The sequence below is a fragment of the Crocuta crocuta genome, unplaced genomic scaffold, assembly GCF_008692635.1.
Source record: "Crocuta crocuta isolate KB4526 unplaced genomic scaffold, BGI_CrCroc_1.0 scaffold152, whole genome shotgun sequence".
NCBI classification, from domain to species: domain Eukaryota; kingdom Metazoa; phylum Chordata; class Mammalia; order Carnivora; family Hyaenidae; genus Crocuta; species Crocuta crocuta.
This window is the reverse complement of record NW_027528798.1, coordinates 5,097,348-5,119,423: the sequence shown is the minus strand read 5'-3', so window position 1 is coordinate 5,119,423 and position 22,076 is coordinate 5,097,348. Positions and strand designations below refer to the sequence as shown.

At 42.9% G+C, this 22,076-nt stretch overlaps 1 protein-coding gene across 1 annotated transcript in view; it reads right to left on the bottom strand.

Moving 5' to 3' along the window:
• The window catches only part of PRMT7 (protein arginine methyltransferase 7), a 44,049-nt gene that overhangs the window by 15,305 nt on the left and 6,668 nt on the right, over positions 1-22,076 (bottom strand). Inside the window, exons 3-6 of the mRNA XM_077755468.1 lie at positions 20,314-20,350; positions 14,396-14,545; positions 9,890-9,998; positions 3,292-3,404 (exon numbers count right to left, since the gene is read on the bottom strand). Of these exons, the coding sequence (XP_077611594.1) occupies positions 3,292-3,404; positions 9,890-9,998; positions 14,396-14,545; positions 20,314-20,350 (409 nt within the window). The remainder of the gene's footprint in view (positions 1-3,291; positions 3,405-9,889; positions 9,999-14,395; positions 14,546-20,313; positions 20,351-22,076) is intronic.

Below are 22,076 nucleotides of genomic sequence, written 5' to 3'. Positions count from 1 at the left end.
GAGGGAGGGAGGGAAGTTGGTTGGTTTGTTCCTTGATATCAGGTCAGTTTAGCAGCATCTAATGGTTCAGAACAGTGAACCGTTTTGGGCCTAATGTCCTTGGGAAAGGAAAAAAAGGAACCAGATTTCAAAAAGAATACATGTTAGGCCTAAAATGATTTATGTCAGACAAGTTCCTAGCTACATGACACTTAAATACTTCAAAAATAACCCTTAATTGTTATGCTGATTAACTCCCACACCAACTTTGAAGAAAGAGTCCAAGATTTCCTGTGAAGCAGTAATTCTGGCACTGGGCTCAGAGCTTCTCTTAGGTACAGTTCTTACCCAGAAGCCAGAACCTTCTTAATGCACAGCCCAATGGACATGTGTCTAACCTCAGATGATCTAACCTCCTGGCCTCACTGAGCACTGCCAATTACTCCCCTTGTTTGGTTTTGGCTGCAATCCCTCATCCAGCTTCCCTCCTACCGCATTCTTTCATCCGACAACCTGTATGTACCAGGCATCGGGGGCCCAGCCATGAAGAAGACACAGGTACTGCTACAGGGAAATGACAGGCACAGGGTTTCTCTACCTCAGTACTAGTGACCTCTTGGGCCAGATGATCCTTTGTTGTGGGGGCTGTTTTGCGCATCATACCATGTTTATCAATATCCTTGGCGTCTATCCACAAAGATGCCAACAGCATCGCCATCTCAGTTGTGACACCAAAAATGTCTCCAGGCATGGCCCCTGATGAGAAGTACTGTTCTCCCCCTCTGTCTCTTTCAGAGGGCTGAGCTTCCCCTGTTCATCCTTCAGAGAGAACTCCAGACCTGGTCTGGCCCACCTTTCTCTCCCTCCAAAATATTCTCCCCCGAGGGAGCTCAGTCTGTCAATCTTCATTTACTAAATACCACATATCCAAAGACCTTCTGGTTCACTCTATTTGGCTGACCCTCAGATAGCTGAAACTCTGTCTAAACCAAACAACCAATCTTCACCTCTCCCCCTCCTTCTCAGGTTTGGTCCTCCTCCCATCCTCCCATTCAGTAGGGAACACCACCATCCAATCCAGTCACTCATGCCCCAAATGCTGGCATCATCCTCCATACCTCTACATCTAAGTAATTACCAAGTCCTTAACCACCTTCCTCCTCCCCAAGTGTACCTCTTCAGGCCCATTTTCCTGGTCTAAGATGAGGCCCGCCTCAGTCTCAGGGCTTGGATGACCCCAAACACCTTCTAATCAGCCTTCCTACCTCTGATCTTACACCCCAACTGCTCTCCACCTGCCTGCCTCCATGAATCCAATGTCAATCCCCTCCTGTGGTACCACACTACCTTCTGGAGCACAGTGGCCCATCTCAGTGTGGCTCTGCCTCTCACACAAACTATAATGCCAACAACTCGCACCATACCAGCTTTTCTTCACATCTTTGTGCATGCTGACCTGCTCTATTGAAAATACCCCCATCTGACAGGCCAACACTTGATTACTCTTCAAGACCAACTCAGCTCAAGCTTCATCGTCCTTGATGCTCCCCATCTTCCCCTACCAGAGTGGGCAGGATCTCACTCCACTGACCATCTGAGCGTAACTCCAACTGTACTGTGATAACCTGCTCACCTACCTGCCTGTCTGGGAGTATATCTTCATATTCCTGGTACTCAAAAAGGAGCCCAGCAAAATGAAGGCACTTGATAAATTTACCTTCTCAGATCAATCACTGGGTCATTCACTACCACATGGACTATCTGTCAGATAGGCCAGCAACCTAGTTCCATGACTGTCTCAAGGCAGGAAGAGGGACAAGGTAATGGAAACCTTTGTGTAAAGCCACAACTCTTTCAAGCTGGGAAACAGGGGGAGCAGATGGGGACAGTGATTAGAACAGACAACGGAGGGGCACGTGGGCGGCTCAGTCAGTTAAGCGTCTGATTCTTGGTTTTGGCTCAGGTCATGATCTCATAGTTTGTGGGATGGAGCTGTGCATCAGGCTCCATGCTGACAGCATGGACCCTGTTTGGGTTTTCTCTCTCTCTCCTCTCTCTCTGTCCCTTCCCCCCAGTTGCTCACTTTCTCTCAAAATAAACAAACATTAAAAAAAAAAAGACAATGGATGCCTGGCTGCAAGGTCAATTGAGAAAGGAATCTTCAGATGGCTACCTGCACCTCATAATTCTTAAATGAATTAGAGAAAGACCGATTGGGCAACACTAACGTAATTCTAACATCTTTATTCTCGGTTTCCGGGATTCATCTAGTTGATGGTTTTTGTTTTGTTTTAGCTGACGGTTTTAATGTGGAGAAACAGAAATAATTACTACTAAAATTACTAGAAAAAGATTTCACGTGTTGGGAGACAATGAGACATCTCACACAGTGTGGGGATCTGTGGAACAATCACCGTCACATGCTGACTGTGTAAGGTAGACTATGGCCCTGACTGTCGTGAAAGGAGCCACATTCTTCACTGTGGAAACACCAAGAATCCCCAAAGAGGGCCCCAGACTGGGACAGTTGTAGGATCACCTGGATGGTGCCCACAGGACAGGTGGCAGGAAAAGAAGCAGACACTCACACCTCCCCAGCTGGCTTTTGCCTCTGGGGAAGTTTATGTCGATAAAAAAAAAAAAACACCAACATCTCTGAGATAACACTTTCAGCATGCCTCCGCCTTTCCCCGAAACTATTACTACCCAAATTCTTTTGCCTAGAATGACTTGGCATTCAAGGCCTTCCACCTGCTCCCTAACTAGCTCACAAGTCTGCTCAGGTGTGGTGTTCTCACTGACCTACCAAGTAGGTCCTCTACCTGGGATACCTCTCCCTCTCCTCAGTGCCTTTCCAAATTCCACCCTCTCTACACATGCCCTTATCTCCTGATCCCAGACCCCATCCACCAATCCTAAAACAAATGTTAGTGGTTTTTCTGTCTGCCTCTCCATTTGGCCTATCCAGTCCTCACTGTCACTGACCAGTGTGGATCTTAGAAACAAGGAGGATGTTTTATATTTCTCCCTGGATGCTAAAACATTTTATACACAGGTGGCATTCAAAAAATGTTTGCTGAACTGAGTTTAAAGACAGTTTCTTGTCTTTTGACTCTAGCCAATGAAGACCTGATAAAAGATCGAGAAGTCCTAATTAAGGAGAACCAGAGTCTTACAGGAATCAAGGGTACCCTAAGGTGTACAGAGAAGTACTGAGGGCTCAGGCTGTGCAGAGCACACAGTATCAGTGAGACCTGTATGAGCCAGCTGAGATCACAGCAATACGCTCAAGGGAGGCCCTCGGTTCCCTACCTGCACGAGATGCCTGTGTGCATGTTCATAGGAAGGCAGAGCTCCCTCTCCAATCAGTTCTGTATCAAACAACTCCGTGATCAGGATATTGGCACGGTATGGCATGTCACCATCTAAGAAACATGAGGGAAGAGCCAGAAGCAAGCGGCAATGAGAAAAAATATTAATACATGAAAGATAAAAGGCTAACAGATCACTAAAATGAAAACATATACATATACTGAAGAATGCAGTAGTGTCACACAACTAACTTTCCAATGGCTCACCAAAAACCCCATTTTGATATACATATACACATCAAAATACCAGCAATTGATAAGTCTTGCTTAAGAGAATATAGGTATCCACTCTACCACTCTTTCAATTTTTCTGTAAGTTTAATATTGCAAGGGACTTGCAGAACTGATAAGAAAGCTATAAACATCCAAAAAGAAAACCAGGCAAAAATACAAACAGATAATTCAAAATAGAAAACTCAGGGGCGCCTGGGTGGCTCAGTCGGTTAAGTGTTCGACTTCAGCTCAGGTCTTGATCTCATGCTTCGTGGGTTCAAGCCCTACATCAGGCTCTGTGCTGACCAGCAGCTGAGAGCCTAGAGCCTGTTTCAGATTCTGTGTCTCCCTCTCTCTCTGACCTTCCCCTGCTCACATTGTCTCTGTCTCTGTCTCTCTCTCAGAAATAAATAAGACATTTAAAAAAATTTTAAAAAAAGAAAAATCAACCAATCAAATATATGGAAAATGTTATTATTTTTTTTTAGAGTAGGCCCCATGCCCAGTGTGGAGTCCAACACAGGGCCTGAACTCCTGACCCTGAGATCAACCAAATGAGATGCTTAACCAAATGAGCCACCCAAGTGCCTCAAAAATGTATCGTTCTTATTAGCAATTGGAGAGATGCAAATTAACAATTAAACCATTAGCATATTAACAAAAATGACTTGAAAAATAAAAACTTAATGCTGCTACCTTTTTTTAAAGTTTATTTTTTATTTATTTATTTTTGAGACAGAGTGACGGAGCACGAATGATTGAGAGGCACGGAGACGGGGGGAGAGAGAGAAATCCCAAGCAGGCTCCATGCCATCAGCAAGAAGCCCAATGTGGGGCTTAAACCCATGAATCATAAGATCATGACCTGAGCTGAAATCAAGAGTAGGAGACTTAACTGAAGGAGCCACTCTGGTGCCCCTGAATGCTGGTATTTCTAATATTTCCAGGCTGCACAGAGGGAGAGAAAACCAAACCAAGAGAGGCTGTGTGATTCTAATGATACAAGATCCAGGATTCAGAATCCCCAGTTCCTTTCACTAAATCCTCCTTAATTTAGTTTCTTGCTACCAAACAATCCCCCAAGTAATAGTTGTTTTAGAATACTAGGATTAGGGAAGATCTTTTTGCTGAATCTATTACATGAACCTCTATAATGTAATGCAATGTTACTTCTACAATTATGATTTTTAACGAGCCAAGAGACAAAATAAACTTTGAAAGGGGCTATTTATCATAGACAATTAACCGTAAACACTTGTAATGCCACACAAATTCTGACAAAGCCCACTCATCTTCCCTACACCAAAGACAAGTCTCATGGATAACACAAGGAAAGAGAAGCATTTAGGAAGCTCAAAGGAGGGTGTAAGTAGAGAGAGCTTGAACCTGAAGTCATGGAGACCTGGGGCTGGATCCCACTTTCCAGCCTTGAACCCTCAGTGCTGACCATCAGTCACCTAATCTGTAAAACAAGGGTAATGAGATATGCCCCAGGTGGTGGTGGTAGGACAGCAAAGGTAAAAGCTGTCCACTTTCACTTTCTTTTTTATTTTTAAAAGTTTATTTATTTTGAGAGAGGGAGAGAGTGTGTGCGCACATGCTCAAGAGCAAGAGAGAAGCAGAGAGAGGGGGAGAGAGAGAGAATCCCAAGTAGGCTTTGCGTTCTCAGCACATAGCCCAATGCAGGGCTCCATTCCAGGAACCTGTGAGTTCATACCTGAGCTGAAATTAAGAGCCAGACGCTCAATCGACTGAGCCACCCAGGTACCCCAAATCTGTCCACTTTCCATGAGTATCCTTGTGCTCAATGGCAGGATGCCATGAAAGGAGGCTGATAAGAAACATTTGTCTCTTGGGAAAGAGACTGCCCTCCTGAGTGGCACTGCCTACCTCTCTGATATCATGCCCAACTCAAACGGAAATGTACTATCTCAAACCGCACCCCGCCCCTACACAGCTACTTCTCCCTCAGTGAGTGGCCCCACCAGTCACACAGCCCTGAAGCCCCAGGAGAGCAGAGGCCCTGTCTGCTCTGCTTGCCATTTTACCCCAACGCCTAGAACAATATCTAGCACCCACCAAGAGCCAGCAAATATCAGCTGAATTCTTGGTTGTTGTTTTTTTAAATAATTTATTGTCAAATTGGTTTCCATACAACACCCAATGCTCATCCCAACGAATCTGGCTGAATTCTTGATTCCTCCCTGTCATCTTACATCTAATCAGTCACCAAGCCTGCCAATTCTATTATTCTCCTGAATAACTTTTAAACCAATTTTGTAACTTAAAATGGTTTATTATCCAGTTTGCTTCAAATAAGCAAAGTTTTATGATCCACTGAATCTCAATAAACACTCTTGAAGAGCCCAGCATCTAGCATGTGAGTGCTAATGCGGAGGGTGCAGTGGGAGCCTGAGGAGGGTGGTTTCCCCAGGGCCCTGTATGTCTTTGCCACATGACTAGATGGACAAATGCTGCTTCCCAAGTCAGCTGTGGAGTAACTGGGATCAAACTCACCCACCAACTGTAGTCAACTAGAAAGCTAGATAAAATATATGAAACAAGTGTTTTCAGATGTTGAATAAGAAGAAGCACAATTTGTTCTCTGAGAAACAAAGTGACCCCTGCAACTTCTCTGGCTTTCTGCCAGTAGGTAGTTTCCAGACGCTGTACAAAGAGCACGATGTCAGGCGGACTGTAGCAGTCTTGCTGAGGTAAGGAGATAGCAACAGGAGCAGAGAGCGCAGGTGGCTGGGGCTCAAGGGCGGCCGCCAGCAGGAGGGAGACCAGAGAGGATGTTACACAGAAGTAGACTTCTGAAATATGCACAGGCCCTCCCTGAAGCCCCTTGTTGAATATATTCACACACATAGAAGAGAAGAGTAAAGAAAGCCAGGCAAAGGACGACCATTGAGCTAGAAAGAGAATAATTTCCAGAGCTCACAGAGGACTGAGAAACACTCTAGTTCCAATCAGCCAGCACCAGGCACTAAGCAGAGACCACAGAAAAGCCATGCCATGCTAGTGTGACCTAGGTAGTCTTAAAACAGTGGTTTTCAGGGGCGCCTAGGTGGCTCAGTCAGTTAAGAATCTTGACTTCGGCTCAGGTCACGTTCTTCCAGTCCATGAGTTTGAGCCCCGCATTGGGCTCTGAAACAGCTCAGGGCCTGGGGACTGCTTCATATTCTGTCTCTGTCTCTCTCTGTCCCTCCCCCACTCGCACTCTGTCTCTCTCAAAAATAATAAATATTAAAAAAAAAAAAGAGAGAGAACAGTGGTTTTCAACAGGGGGCAATTTTGCCCCCACCTAACCCCAGGACATTTGGCAATGTCTGGAGACACTTCTGGTCGGTACAAATGACAGTGGGAGAGTAGGTGCTACTGGTTTCTACTGGCTAGAAGCCAGGGGTAAATATCCTCCAATACACAAGACAGCTCCTCCCAACACAGAATCATCAGGCCCAAAATGTTACTATTGAGAAAACCTGACTTAGAATTATTCTAACCCAGGGTGCCAGGTGACTCAGTCGGTAGAACATGTGGCCCTTGATCTCAGGGCTGTGAGCTCAAGGCCTACGTTGGGTGTAGAGATTATTTAAAAATAAAAATCTTTAAAAAATAAATAAATAAATAAAAAATAAAAAACTATTCTAACCCTGATCCAACAAAGCTTAAAAACAAGCCCCCAAAGGATCAAACTGATCTACTAGTAGCCCAACTACATACCAGCCAAGCCTTTTTTTTAATTAAAAAAAAATTATGTTTATTTATTTTCGAGGGGGAGTGAGTAGAGAAGAGGCAGAGAGAGGGACATAGACAATCTGAAGCAGGCTCTGTGCTGACAGCAGAGAGTCCGATGTGGGGCTCGAACTCACAAACCATGAGATCATGATCTGAGCCAAAGTTGGACGCTTAACCGACTGAGCCACTCAGGCAACCCCAGACAAAGTTTTTAAAGGAAGACAATAAACTCTCGCACTCAGCAACGCAAAACTCCCACCATACACAGCATCCAAATAAAAATTACTAGACATGGAAAGACTGAGGCAGTGGAAGCAGAAGACAAGGATGTTAAAACAGCTAATACAGAGGCACCTGGGTGGCTCAGATGGTTAAGTGTCTGACTCTTACATTCATGAGATTGAGCCCTGCATCAGGCTCTGCACCGACAGTGTGGAGCCTACTTGAAATTCTCTCCCCCACCCTGTCCCTCTCCAACTTGCTCACACATGTGTGCGTGCTCTTTCTCTCTCAAAATAAACTTTAAGTAATGTCCTCTAAAAAAAAAATAAATTTAAAGACTCCGCTAATATATATATGACAACTATTTAAAAGATCACATAAACAAATAACAATAATGTAAGTTATAAAAAAGAATCGAAGGGAACCTTTAGATATGAAAAATATATGAGAAATAAAAAATTCACCAGATGTACTTAGCAGATTAGACACCACAAAAGAAAAAACCAGTAAACCTAAAGAGCTAAGAAACTACCATGTCCATCAGTAGGTGAGGGGATGAACAAATTAAATTATGCATGCCGAGAGTGCTACTCAGCAACTCTTTATCCACAGAAGGTGGATGAAACCCAAAAGCATTATGCTAAATAAAAGAAAACAGTCATAAAAGAATACACATGGGTGACTTTACTTACCCAAAATTCTAGAAAGGGGGCTATGTAATTGACATTGAAGAAAGCAGGTCAGTGGGTACCTAGGATTATTGATATGGAGGAGAAAGACTATAAAGCATCATGAGGAATCTCTTTGTGCAAGATAAAGACATTCTACAGTCTGGAATGTGGAAGAGGTTACAAGTGTGTTTACATTTGTCCAAACTCATCAAACTATATACTTAAGATAGATAGGACTCATTAAAAGAAATTTTTTTTAATGTTTATTTTTGAGAGGGAGGAAGGGGGGGGAGAGAGAGAGAGAGAGAGAGAGAGAATGAGCTGAGGAGGGGCAGAGAGAGAGGGAGAGACAGAATCTGAAGCAGGTTCCAGGCTCTACCCTGTCAGCACAAAGCCTGATGGGGGGCTTGAACTCAGGAACTGTGAGATCATGATCTGAGCCGAAGTCAGACACTCAACCAACTGAGCTACCCAGGCGCCCCAGATGTACTCATTTTATGTAAATATACCTTGATAATGTGATTAAAAAATGTGATGATTTGCACACTTTTGTAGGATTCAAAAATAAAGGGGACACTAATCCTTTCTTTTGTGCATGTTTTAGATTCTCCATTTTAAAAAATAATTTTGTGGGGGCACCTGGGTGGCTTAGTCAGTTAAGCGTCCGACTTTCGCGTAGGTCATGATCTCACGGTTCGTGGGTTCGAGCCCCGCGTCGGGCTCTGTGCTGACAGCTCGGAGCCTGGAGCCTGTTTCCGATTCTGTGTCTCCCTCTCTCTCTGACCCTCCCCTGCTCATGCTGTCTCTCTCTCTCTCCTAGAGATAAATAAAACATTAAAAAAATTTTTTAAATAAAACTAAAAAATAATTTTTTAAATGGGACAAAAATGTTGACCTTTTATAGATTTTTCAATCTAAAATACTGCATTTTAAAAAACTGTGGTGATATCCGTAACCTCACCCCAGAAGCTTCTTTTGCACATCTTTCCACTGTCTCTCCAAGTATCAGTGGCATGTGAAATTTTAGAAGTCTGATTCAAAAATGTCTAGATTATAAAAAAATATTCTGAAAACCTGGAGAGACTGTGCTATACAGGCAAATCTCTCGTGTTCAGTGCTGAAGCAGGATGTCAGCACTAAGCAAACCTCTTTCTGCTATCTACTTAGTTTTACTTCCGTCTGATAAAACTCAAATCTCTGAGAGCTGTCACACAGGAATTTCAACTTGCTTAAAGCAAAAGGAAGTTTCATTTGTCTCACCACTGTTGAGCATGATTAGTTCTGGCTTACTCACTGCTGATTTGTTTTCACTAGTAGAGAAGCAAAGTACTTATCTTCAGACCATATGGAGAAGCCCCACGTCTCTGCGATAACCTGAATACATTTATTCCAGATAACCAGAATAAACTTTTTCCTCTCTCCTACAAGAGTGATAAATAAGGCTTTTAAAACAGTATGGTTTTTTTTTTTAAGTTTATTTATTTTGAGAGAGAGAGAGAGAAGGAGAGAGAGTGCACGAGAGAGCAGACTATCGGGAGAGGGGCAGAGAGAGAGGGAGAGAGAATTCTAAGCAGGCTCCACGCTGTGAGTGCAGAGTCCCATGAGACCACGACCTGAGCAGAAATCAAGAGTCAGATGCTCAACCAAATGAGCCACCTAGGCATCTCTCAAAACAGTATGTGTTGATCTTACCTGGTCCTACCGTCACCTCAGTGGAATGCTTGTTGATAATCTTAATCTTATCACTGCAGCCATTTTTCTCCACAATCTTCACGGCAGCTTCAGCCATGGGCTTGAAAACCTAGAAATTAGAGCCAAAACCCAAGTAAAAATGAGAAATAAATAACATCCTAACATCCAAGATTAGCACAATATGTCATGATACAGGTTCTAAGGTTTGAAGTAAAAGACGTCTTCATTACAGAGTTTCCTTCTTAATATATAAAATGTACCTCTGTTACTGTTTGATACAGGCAAAATATTCCTTGAGCTGATTTGATCTAAATAAACAAGACTTCATCTTTGTAACTTAAATAGTTTATTCTCCAAATGTATGTCATGAAAATGAATACAAAGGGAAGGCCATCCGCTGGGTTTAACTTGTGGGAGTTCTATGCTAGGCACACTGGGGAGGCAGGGCTTCCCAGGAAGGCTGCACTACCTAGCAAGAACAGCAGGTGTCAGTGTCAGGCTAGAAGAAAGCAGCAAGGGGATTTGCATCACAAATCCACAACCTGGGGTGTGGGGCTGGACAAGTGTTGTGCTCTCTAGAAGGGAGTGAGACTGTTACTGTATTAGCTGTTAAACAGGCGTCAGCTCAAAACTGTCCCAAATCCCCGATGCTGGCCTAACACAGCCTCTATTTTACGGTATTCGAGGACCTCCATAATACGAAATACCTTATTTACCCCAGCCTTATTCCCCTCCTAATCCACCCCCAACCCATGACTGATGCTCCCGCCATACTGACCTCATTGTGCACTAAGGAAGCCTGTGTCTTCTCTGACCTACCCCCAATTGCCAAGGCAAATCCAACTCTGCAGGACAGCCCCCCTTCCCCAGAAGTCTTCCTGAACCCTTCGCTTATCCCTAAACACGAGCCCCTCCAACTCTTACTTTCTAGCTTGCCCAATTTAGATTGCACAGCTCCAACCACGACAGTGCATAAAACATACAGATGCACATGCGGCCACACCTACAGAGTGGAAATAGAACAAAATGATAAAGTAACTGGTCACAAGGACAAGATTTCCATTCTTCCTAAGTCCTTTTCTGCATTTTTCATATTTTCTACCATGAACACATACTTCTTTTATTAAAATCAAGGGGGAAATGCTATATTCTTCTGCAAAGGATACATATGTGCTTAGCTAGAAAAAAATCATCCCAATCTGTTTCAAATTATGTCTAGGATCTTGCTTGATATTTTTAGATGTAGTCTGAGGGCCTCAAGACCTCAGTTCTTACCCATCACTTTGCCTCCAACCCAAAGTATCACAAGTTCGTATCATCCCCTCACCCCTCCTGCCTCTCGACATTATCACTCATCTCTTCCGCTGAACCTTCAAGCTCTGAAATTCACAGTCTCCTCCTCAGCCACAGGGGCCTCAAGATCTCTACCAAAACACATTTTTCTGGAATGGCCCATGACGCTGACTTCCCAACATCATTCTGTGTACTCCCCTGCCCCTTCAGTCAGTTTAGGGGACTGACCTTCCAAGTGGTACACCTGTCTGTGTACCAAATCTCTCAGGCCAGGTCACTAAGGTAAGTTAAACAGGACTGAATTTTATTCTGGCCAAAGATACCCAAGGAGAGGTTTGCTAGAAATTCCTGAGTTCTTGCTCTTACAAAGAAGGAAGGAAAGTGAGGTCCTACAAGGACCATGCTTTATTCTCAAAGCATTTGCCACAGAAATCACTGTAACTAATACACCTTCCCAAAATATTCGTCACTTTTCAAATGTATTAAAAGAGAAGTTTATAGTTATCATCTAATTCCTTTATTCTGTCTACTCCTCAACCCTATTTCCCTGAAAATACCACCTAAAGGTCACCTCCTAGCTACCAACCCAACAGCTCTCTCTTGGTCCTCATCCTACTCAATGGCTACATCAGTGCTGTCTAATACAATGACCACATGCATTTAAATAGAAGTTGATTAAGACGGAGTGAAATTTAAAAATTCAGTTCCTCATATTAGTCATACTGCATGTGCTCAGCAGCCATATGTGGCTAGGCACCACTATACTGGCCAGCATAGCTACAGAAACTACTCAGCATTACAGAAAGTTCTATATGACAATGCTGGGCTATAACATCCACACTGGCTGACCCCTTCCTTTTTCCCACAACATGCAACCTTGGCTTCTACCTCTGCCTTCTAGGGTCTCTTTGTGTCTTTCTGAACTTGACTTTACTAGCCACTCTTCCTCTCAGAGGCATGTCTCCAGCTCTGCCCTTCTCATTTTACTCTCTCCTTGAACAATCTCTTACAGTGCCAACTTCACCTGTCACATCTGCAAATGAGTTTGCAAATCCGCCTGTACATGCCACTCTCTAAAGGTTCAGATGCTCATCTCCAGAGACCAGCAGGTTCTCACTCATAGTGTTCTAGACCTGTCTTTCCAGTTGTACAGCTCAAGCAGAGTTGAAAACCACAGGGCAGTCCAGCCAGAACGGAGTCCAGAGGTTCAAAAGATGGTCACTAAAGTAAAAGCTGGGAGGCTACCATAAGATGTCAAAAGCCAAACAGAAATAATCTGAGAATCACAGACCAGTGCATCAAGAGAGAAATCAGAAATCCAAGTAACTGAGATGGGAATATACAGAAAAACCCAAGAGCACAATCCTACCAATTATGCCAGAAAACATGTTCTCAATCATAAATATATATATGTATATACACATATACACACATCCTCTCCCATCAAAGATAACTCTGTAGAGTGAGTACCTTAATTAGGAACCAAAAGACCAAGTCTCCAGGTCTAGCTCTCCTATTTATTAATTGTGGGATTAAGTCTTTAGCCTCTCTGAGTCTTAGTTTCTTCATTTGTAAAGTAAGGATAATAAAATTTACTTGAGGCTAACTAAGGTAATTATCCTAAAACAAATTTCTTTGTATCTGTTTAAAAATCTTGATGATGGAGGTGCCTGGATGGCTCAATTGGTTAAGCATCTGACTTTTGATTTTGGCTCAGGTCATGATCTCACAGTGTTTAAGACAAAGCCCTACATCAGGCTCCGTGATGGGTGTGGAGGCTGCTTGGGATGCTCTCTCTCTCTTTCCCTCACTCCTGCTCATATTCTCACTCTTTCTATCTCTATTCTCTCAAAAAAAAAAAAATCTTGATGACACCCTAGTAGACCAAGAAATGACTCTTCATCTTTTTATGAAGTCCTCAAACAAGTGCAAAGGGTCACACACACACACACACACACACACACACACACACACACTCATCTCTCAGGACTTCCATGGAGACCTGAAGCCTACTATTTAATTTTTTTTTAAGATTTTTAAAAATGTTTATTTACATTTGAAAGACAGGGTGCAAGCAGGGGAGTGACAGAGAGAGAGAGGGAGACAGAATCTGTAGCAGGTTCTGGGGCTCAAACTCATCAGCAGTGAGATCATGACCTGAGCTGAAGTCAGACACTTAACCGACTGAGCCACCCAAGTGGCCCTGAAGCCCATTATTCTTATATCGGGTTAAGAACAAGTAACTCAAGATGTTGGCGTTAGAAGTCTTTACTGTAGCACTCAGGTCCTTCACGGTGTGGCTACAATCTACCTTTCTGGATTTCTACCCTGACACTTGACTGTAGATGATACCATACGTATTCCCTCAACCTAAAATGCCCACCTTTCTAGACCATGGGCATGAGGGCCACACTATAGAGAAGGAGTGGTGAGGAGCTGGAAGGAGTCTGAGTAGAATACCCCAGACTGCTGTCTCCAGACTTTATGTGAGAAAGCAAAAATCTTCTATCTTGTTTAAGCCACTGTTATTTTGGGACTTTGTTATTCACAACTCAATCACCATACAAACCAAATCTTGTTGGAAAAAGTGTTCACATATATGCCACCCTTTCCCAAAAGCTGGGAAGAAAATATGCCAAAATTTCAACAATAGTTAACTTTGTGTTAACACGCTACTTTTATTTTATGTTTACCATATTTCCTATAGTGGAATGCATTATTTACATTATCAGCAAAACAATACATGTTTAATGTTACAATAAAGGAATGAAATGACAGACTGCCCAACTACTGACAAACGCAATAAGATAGCAAGCTCGGTGGGGACATTTAAATTAGCAGGTCTCAACCTTGGTGCACAGTCAAAACTCCCAACACCCAGGCCACAGCCCAGAATAATTAAATTAAAACTGGCTCAGTGTAGCAGGGTGGGGAGGCAGGGAAGGCAGTTAGCCATCAGTATTTTCTGAAGCTATTTAAGTACTTAAGTGATTCTGACATCAGGCCAAGGCTGAGAACCACTGTTTTCAGAGGAGAAAAGGAGCCCATGGAGTAAGGAAACATGTCTGATTCATCTCCATATCCTTAGAACCTGGCCCTATGCCTGAAATAGAGTGAGCACTCCATGAGCATTTGTAAACAAATGGATAGGCAAGATGCAAGACAGACCTCCCACACAAGACACAGGACACATATCTGGAGAGTATGGCTCACCTCAATGGCATAGCAGAAGTCAGCTCCTGCTGTGACCGCCATCATTGACAAGAGTCCCGTGCCAGTGCCGATGTCAAGAACCAAGGCCTTCTGTCCTCTGTCCTTCACCCTGCTCACAGCAGCCCGGATACCCTGGTAATATTTTATATTCTAAGAGAAAAGGAGAAACAGCTATCACTTCATACCAGTTACTATAAATAAACCAAGGATACTGTGAAGTTTGGGGGTCAGGCTGGCTCCATGGCTTTCTGGCCTCTCAAGGAACAGCACTGGCTAGCTGAGTAAAGCAGGGCTTGAGAGACTCCAAAAGCACTGGGTCAGCCTCTCACCCTTTATTTGGTGATTGTCCCTCCCCTCCACAACCACTCTTCTGTACTCTGCTTAGAGGGGCTGGGGCTCTGCCAACAACCTTCTCCTTTTCCAGCTATTAGGTAAGGATAACAGGGGAACTACCGGGCGGCTGGCTGGTAGGAGGAGGCAGAAAACTTGTTCCTTCCCAAATGGCTGCTGCTCTCATCAGGGTTCTCCCAGAAGTAGCAGCCAGTTCCAGATGCCAACTCCTCCCCAGCTCCTCTCCATACTCTCATCTCCGGCCACCTTGGGCACCTCAGAGACAAGAGCGGCACTCAAGCAGGTGTCCCTCTCGGAGAGCTGAGCACCGGTTCCACAGGACCTCTCCTCCATGGTTCCAGGCTCACGAATCCCACTCGGCTGTGGCATCAGCCCTAGGCAAGTTAGCTGCTTCCTGCGATTACCACCACTACGTAACCCTGGTGCCCCCATTTGCTTCCCAGGCCTCCCACATCTGTGTTACCAACTCCCCCTGTGAAACTCCCTCTGTTCAAATAGTACCATGGCTTTGGGTTTCCTTACTGGACCCTAATTCACACGGGTTCCTTGTCTCAAAAAATAACCCCCTCCTCAGGAAATCATTTGTTTTTAGTTCAGGTCTTTAGTAGCTGACACAGATACATTTTCCATCAGAAACAGTTTGGCTCCATAGGTACCCTGACCCTTCTGTTTAAAGCAACTAATGACAGGGAAAACACTTGCAAATCTTTTAAAATGCACGAATGAGCTGGCAAGCTGGGAAGAAACATTAAGAGGCCAGACTCCTGGAAGTGGATTCCCCTCAATCGAGCCTTAAGGTAACTGCCCAACAGGCTGACACCTTGATGACAGCCTGTGAGGGACCCAGAGCCATGGCACACAGCTAAGCTTGAGCCCAGATTCCAAACTCACAGAAATGGTGAGATAATAATAACCCTTTTCAGCCATTAAATTCTGGGATAATTTGTTATGCAGCAGAACATAATTAATACAGGACTGGTATTAAAAGGGCAATATTCTCTGACGTGAGTACATCAAATTAGAGATCTCAATAACAAAAATATAACTAAAGAAAAAGAAAATTTCAAACATTGAGAAATTCTAAACTCACAGGTAAAAAACTGAATCAAAAGAAAATTAGAAAATCTAGAAATGAACGTTTTAAAATTATATATCAAAACTCAGGGCATAGCAATATTTAGAAGCAATATTTAGAAAGCAATCTAAAAGCAATATTTAGAAAGAAATGTATTATAAAAGACAAGAGATAAGGTAAGCATCTGCCTCAAAAAATGAGAAAGAGGACTATAATATAATTTCTAAATCAGCAAATAAAAATAATAAAGCACAAAAATTAATGAACTAGGAAACAAATATACAGATTTTATAGAAATTTTTTATAAAAATTAGTTATTTCAAAAATCTAGTAAAATCGATGAGCTTCTGATAAATCAAAAAACAAAAGGCAGAAAAAGAAGTAACCAAAAACTGGGAATAAAGGGTTAGGGGCGTGGAGCATGATATCACTATATATGCTGCCAATATTAGAGAGATTAAAGATTATGAACTTTTAACAAATATAGTTTTAAGGGCAGCTGGGTGGCTCAGTTAGGCATCTCTTGATCTCAGCTTATGATCTCACATTTCATGAGATTGTGCCCACATTGGGCTCTGTGCTATCAGCTTGGAGACTCCTTGAGATTCTCTTTCTCTCTGCCCCTCTCCTTTGTGCATGCACATGCTCTCTCCCTCTCTCTCAAAATAAACAAATATTTAAAAAAAACTTAGAGGGGCACCTGGGTGGCTCCGTTGGTTGAGCAACTGACTTCAGAGCAGGTCATGATCTCGCAGCTCTTGAGTTTGGGTCCTGCAGCAGGCTCTGTGCTGACAACTTAGAGCCTGGAGCTGCTTTAGATTCTGTGCCTCCCTCTCTCTCTGTCCCTCCCCCACAAGCGTGTGCACTTCCGCGCGCGCGCCCTCTCTCTCAAAAATAAATAAACACTAAAAAAATAAAAATAAAAATAAGAGAAAACCTTGGCAAAGGGGGAGCATCTAGGTTGAGTGTGGGACTTCTGACCTTAGCCCATGTCATTATCACATGGTTCATCAGTCTGAGCCCTACACTGGACTATGCACTGTTGGTGCAGAGCCTGCTTGGGATTCTGTCTCTGCTTCTCTCTGCCCCTTCCTGCTTGTGCTCTCTCTCTCTAAAAATAAATAAATAAACTTAAAAACAAAACAAAACCTTTGGCAAAGGGAAAGATTTTTTAAATAAGAGACAAAAAGTACCAGCCAATAAAGATTAAAAAATAAATCTTGACATTAAATTTAAGAACCTGAAGTTATCAGATGAAAAAGCAACCCATGAACTAAGACACCTACAATACATGTAACTGACAGATGATCAGTACCCAAAATACCTAAAGAACTCTTGTAAATAACTAAGTATTAAGAGAGGAAACAAGAGGGGCGCCTGGGTGGCTCAGTCAGATAAGCGCCCAACTTCGGCTCAGGTCATGATCTCGTGGTTTGTGGGTTCGAGCCCCAGGTCTGCTCAGTGCTGACAGCTCAGAGTCTGGAGCCTCCTGTGGATTCTGTGTCTTCCTTGGTCTCTGCCCCTCCCCTGCTTATGCTCTGGGTCTCTTTCAAAAAAAAAAAAAAGGAAAATGAAAGGCCAACAAACAAAGAGTTCATACTCAGTAGTAACCAGAGGAATACAAATTAAAGCCACAATGAGAGGCTGGTTCATACCTACCAAAGTTGTCAAGAATGTAAATTGGTTACTACCAAATACTGGCAAGGATGTGAAACAACAAGAACTATGATACACAAATATGGGAATGTAAAGTGGCATGATCCTTTGGGAGAGAACTTGACATTACCTCATGAAGTTGAACAAACTCAATGGGCAGCAACTCCATTCCTAGGTATATCAACCTAGAGAAAAGTGTGCTAGAGTATAGGTCCTAGAATATTCTAGCAGCACTATGTACAACAGCAAGAAGTTAGAAATAACCCCAACGTCTACCAACAGAAGAACAGGTAAGTGATGATATATTTATACAATGGAATCCATACATCATGAAAATGCATCACCTACAGCCTCATGCAAAATGGATGAATCTCAAAAATAATGGTGAGCAAAGAAGCAAGTCATAAAGAATAAACACAGTATGACTCTATAATATAAAGTTCAAACACAGGCAAAACTAAGAATTTACTTTTTTAATACAATAGATGGTAAAACTATAAAGAAAAGAGAATGACTGATATACAATTCAAGACAATGGAACTTCTAAGGGGGAGAGAAAGGAATGCAATCTAGGAGCACACGGGAATTCTGAGTAATCATAATGTTCTATTTCCAGGCTGAGTGGTACGTCCATGAACATTTATTATTCTTTTTTAAACTGTACATACGTTTTATACTCTTCTGTATGTCTGTCACAATAAAAAACTTTTTTAAAGAAAAATGGTAATAGATCTTAAAATAGCAGCCCTGAATTCTAAAAGAAAATGGATGGGGTTGGGGGGGGGGGGCCTGGCTGGCTCAATTGGTGAAACATGTGATTCTTGATCTTGGGGCTGTGGGTTCAAGCCTCAGTTTGGGTATAGAAATTACTTAAAATCTTTAGGCACACCTGGGTGACTCAGTCGGTTCAGTGTCCAAGTTTGGCTCAGGTCACGATCTCGTGGTTTTTGATTTCGAGCCCCTCATCAGGCTCTCTGATGTCAGCAAAGAGCCCACTTCAGATCCTCTGTCCCCACCTCCTGCCCCTCCCCTGCTCATGCTCACTCTCACAAAAATAAACATTAGATAATAATAAAAGAAAATAGATAATGTCAAAATTCTGACAAGAAGTAATTTCCAAATTATAATCCATACTCAGCGTAAGTCTTAACTGTAAGGACAGGACAAAAGTTTCTGGGTTAGCAAAGTTTTCAAACTCTCACCTCCCAGGCTCCCTCTGACAGGACACTGAGGAAGAATGTGCTTCACCAAAAAGAGAGAGTAAATCCCAGAGGAACAAAGGGGAACCAGGAAACAAGGGACTCAATATAAAAAGAGAAGTGAAGGGGGGCACCTGGCTGGCTCAGTTGGTTAAGCATCTGACTTCGGCTCAGGTCATGATCCCACAGTTTGTGGGCTTGAGTCCCGAGTCAGGCTGTGTGCTGACAGCTCAGAGCCTGGAGCCTGCTTCAGATTCTGTGTCTCCTTCTCTCTCTGATCCTCCCCAGCACACTCTTTGTCTCTCTCAAAGATAAAAATTAAAATTAAAAACTTTAAAGAAAAAGGGGAGAGGTAAATAAAGAAGAGCTAGGAACGTTCCTCAAACGAAGTTGGATTTTAACTTGACAACAGTGAGAGGCTACCGAGGATGGTGCTAAACAGGGTTCTGAGGGTTTTAAGCAGGGGAATAAAATAGACGGACATTTCAGAAAGACCCCTTGGTGTGCTATATAGAGAAGGAAAAGAGAGCTCAACACTAGTAAATGAGGTCTGAGCAGACAGTAGGGCTAAAAGATTCACAGACTGCGTGCTCAGATGAGGAAAAGGGTGCCATCTTTCTGGCCTGACTGACTGAATGGATGGCAATGCCATTTATCCAAATCCCCTGGAAGCTGAGGCAAAAAGGATCATCTTTGCAGATGATACTAAAATCAGGCTCACAAGCTCAAGAAACCAGTAAGAAGCATAGACCACTAAGCTAGAGAGAATTAGTCAAATCCAGAAACAAGGTTTGTCCACATCCTATAATTCCCCAATAGCTCAGCAAAGGCACTCAGCTATCTGATAAAAATCAGGGAAGCACCTAGGCCCTTTTGGTTGTAGCCTACACACTAATGATGCTCAAGGAGATTGCTCTGTCATGATGTTGCCAAGAAGTATGCATACAGAGCAGTTAACCAGGGCTGGATGAGGTAGACACCACAACCAACAAAGACTCATGACCAACCTGACCATGTGCCCTGATCCTTCTCTTACCCTGAAATGCTTAGTTCTTAAGCTTGGCTCTAAATCCTTCGCCTTCAAGCTTCTGCATTTCTGAGCCATCCAGATGAGAATGACCAGTCAAACACTCTGGGATACCAGGAAAGCCTGCACTGATAACCATCATAAGACCACAGTAACATAATTCAAACAGGAAAAGAAAACTCAGATGAAACAAAAAGAAGAAAAAGAAAAAAGCTGAAATGTCACAGTGCAATGGAAGCTAAAGGTGCTTTTACAAAATTGTCTGCAGTGGCCTCTAGAGATTTAATTTTAAAATTACAAATGGAGTATACAAGGTAAAACCATGTAAAGAATCTGTATCTAGAGGGGATCACGGAGATCGGATAGTATATCCCACTCCTTTTAAATCCTAATAAACAAGATCTGCAGAGGTCCCATGTCTTCTCCAAAGTCCCACTCAGTTGAACAGCAGAGCTGGAAGTAGGACCCAGCCTCCTGACTGAGTTCCTGACCATTACACCATACTGCCTCTGTACATTATACTAACATCATGCCTATGGAGGAAATTCTTGACCTTGTAACTAAACGTTTCAAACACCACAGCAAGATAATGGTTTCCTTTTACACTTACTCTGTCTTTGTCATGTAGCATATCAGCATAGGAGGATCTAAAAAGAAACAAAAGACAGGTCAGAAACCTCTGCTTATTAATGATATCTATTAACCTACAAAAGCACTCACGTATATAAATGCATTCCTAAGTCAGGTGGAACAAATTATCAAGGCCCATTTTATTTTGTATTTATTACTGAACTATAATTGACCATGTTACATCAGTTTCAGGTGTACAACACAGTGACTCACAATTCTATACTCAATGTTCACTAAGTGAGTGTAGTCACAGTACATTATAACATTCCCTTTGCTATACTTTTCATCTCTAACCCAGGCCCATTTAAAACTATTTTAGTAGAGTTATAAGCTGTCATTCTCTAGTACTACAGGGGGGAAAAAAATCTTAGAGAAAGATAATTACTTTCAGTAAAGAACTTCAGACCTAAAAATGCTCCAGTAGTTAGCCCTGTCACTGCCACCAGTATGCTAGTCATGTTATACATCACACATTTTTTTCTCTCCAGAACTCAGACTCAATTTGTCTAATACTTTACATAATTTTGCATACATTTGCACATTAGGATAATCACAGATTCAACACTGCAGAGAGGAATCAGGAAAAGTATATGCCTGCTGTATAAATGAGGGGTATCATGCCCAGCAATTTCCCTTAGGTCATCAGGGAGAACTAAGAGTTTACCAAACTACAGGCTCTTAAAGGGAGGAGAGTGGCTTATCCATATTTTCTATCACATTAATTCACAAATTTGAAAAATCTCTGGAAGGGTCAGGATAAGCCCCCAGAACTCAGCAGGCCCGGCCCAAAAATGCTTTCTATGATTTGCAGATGAGACCTAAGATGCTCTCACTAAACAGAGGACCTCCACCTTCGGGTCAACGTCAAAATCACTGCAGAGGTGGGGTGCCTGGGTGGCTCAGTCGGTTAAGCGTCCGACTTTGGCTCAGGTAATGATCTCATGGTTGGTGGGTTCAAGCCTCACGTCCAGCTCTGTGCTGACAGCTAGCTCAGAGCCTGGAGCCTGCTTCTGAGTCTGTGACTCCCTCTCTCTCTGACCCTTCCCTGTTCACTGTGCCTCTCTCTCTCTCTCTCTTTCTCTCTCAGAAATAAAACATTAAAAAAAAATTTTTTTTAAATCACTGGAGAGCTTTTTTTTTTTCTTTTAAAGTAGGCTTCATGCCCAACATGGGGCTTAAACTCATGACCCTGAAATCAAGAGTTGCATGCTCCACTGACTGAGCTAGCCAGGCACCCTGGGAGAGCTTAATTTTTTTTTTTCCCAAAGAGAGAGAGACAAAGCATGAGCAGGGGAGAGGCAGAGTGAAGAGAGAGAGGGAGATGAATCTGAAACAAGCTCCAGGCTCCAGCCATCAGCAGAGTCGGATGTGGGGCTCAAACTCATAAGCTGTGAGATCATGACCTGAGCGAAGTCAGACACTTAACCAACTGAGCCACCCAGGTGCCCCAAGGAGAGCTTATTTTTCTTTTCTTTTTTTTTTTTTTGGTTTAATGTTTTATTTATTTCTGAGAGAGACAGCATGAGCAGGGGAGGGTCAGAGAGAGAGGGAGACAACAGAATCTGAAACAGGCTCCAGGCTCTGAGCTACCTGTCAGCACAGAGCCCGACACGGGTATGGAACCCACGAACCGTAAGACCATGACCTGAGCCGAAGTTGGATGCTTAACCGACTAAGCCATCCAAGTGCCCCAGGGAGAGCATATTTTAGCAGACTATCGGGGCACCTAGGTGGCTCAGTCAA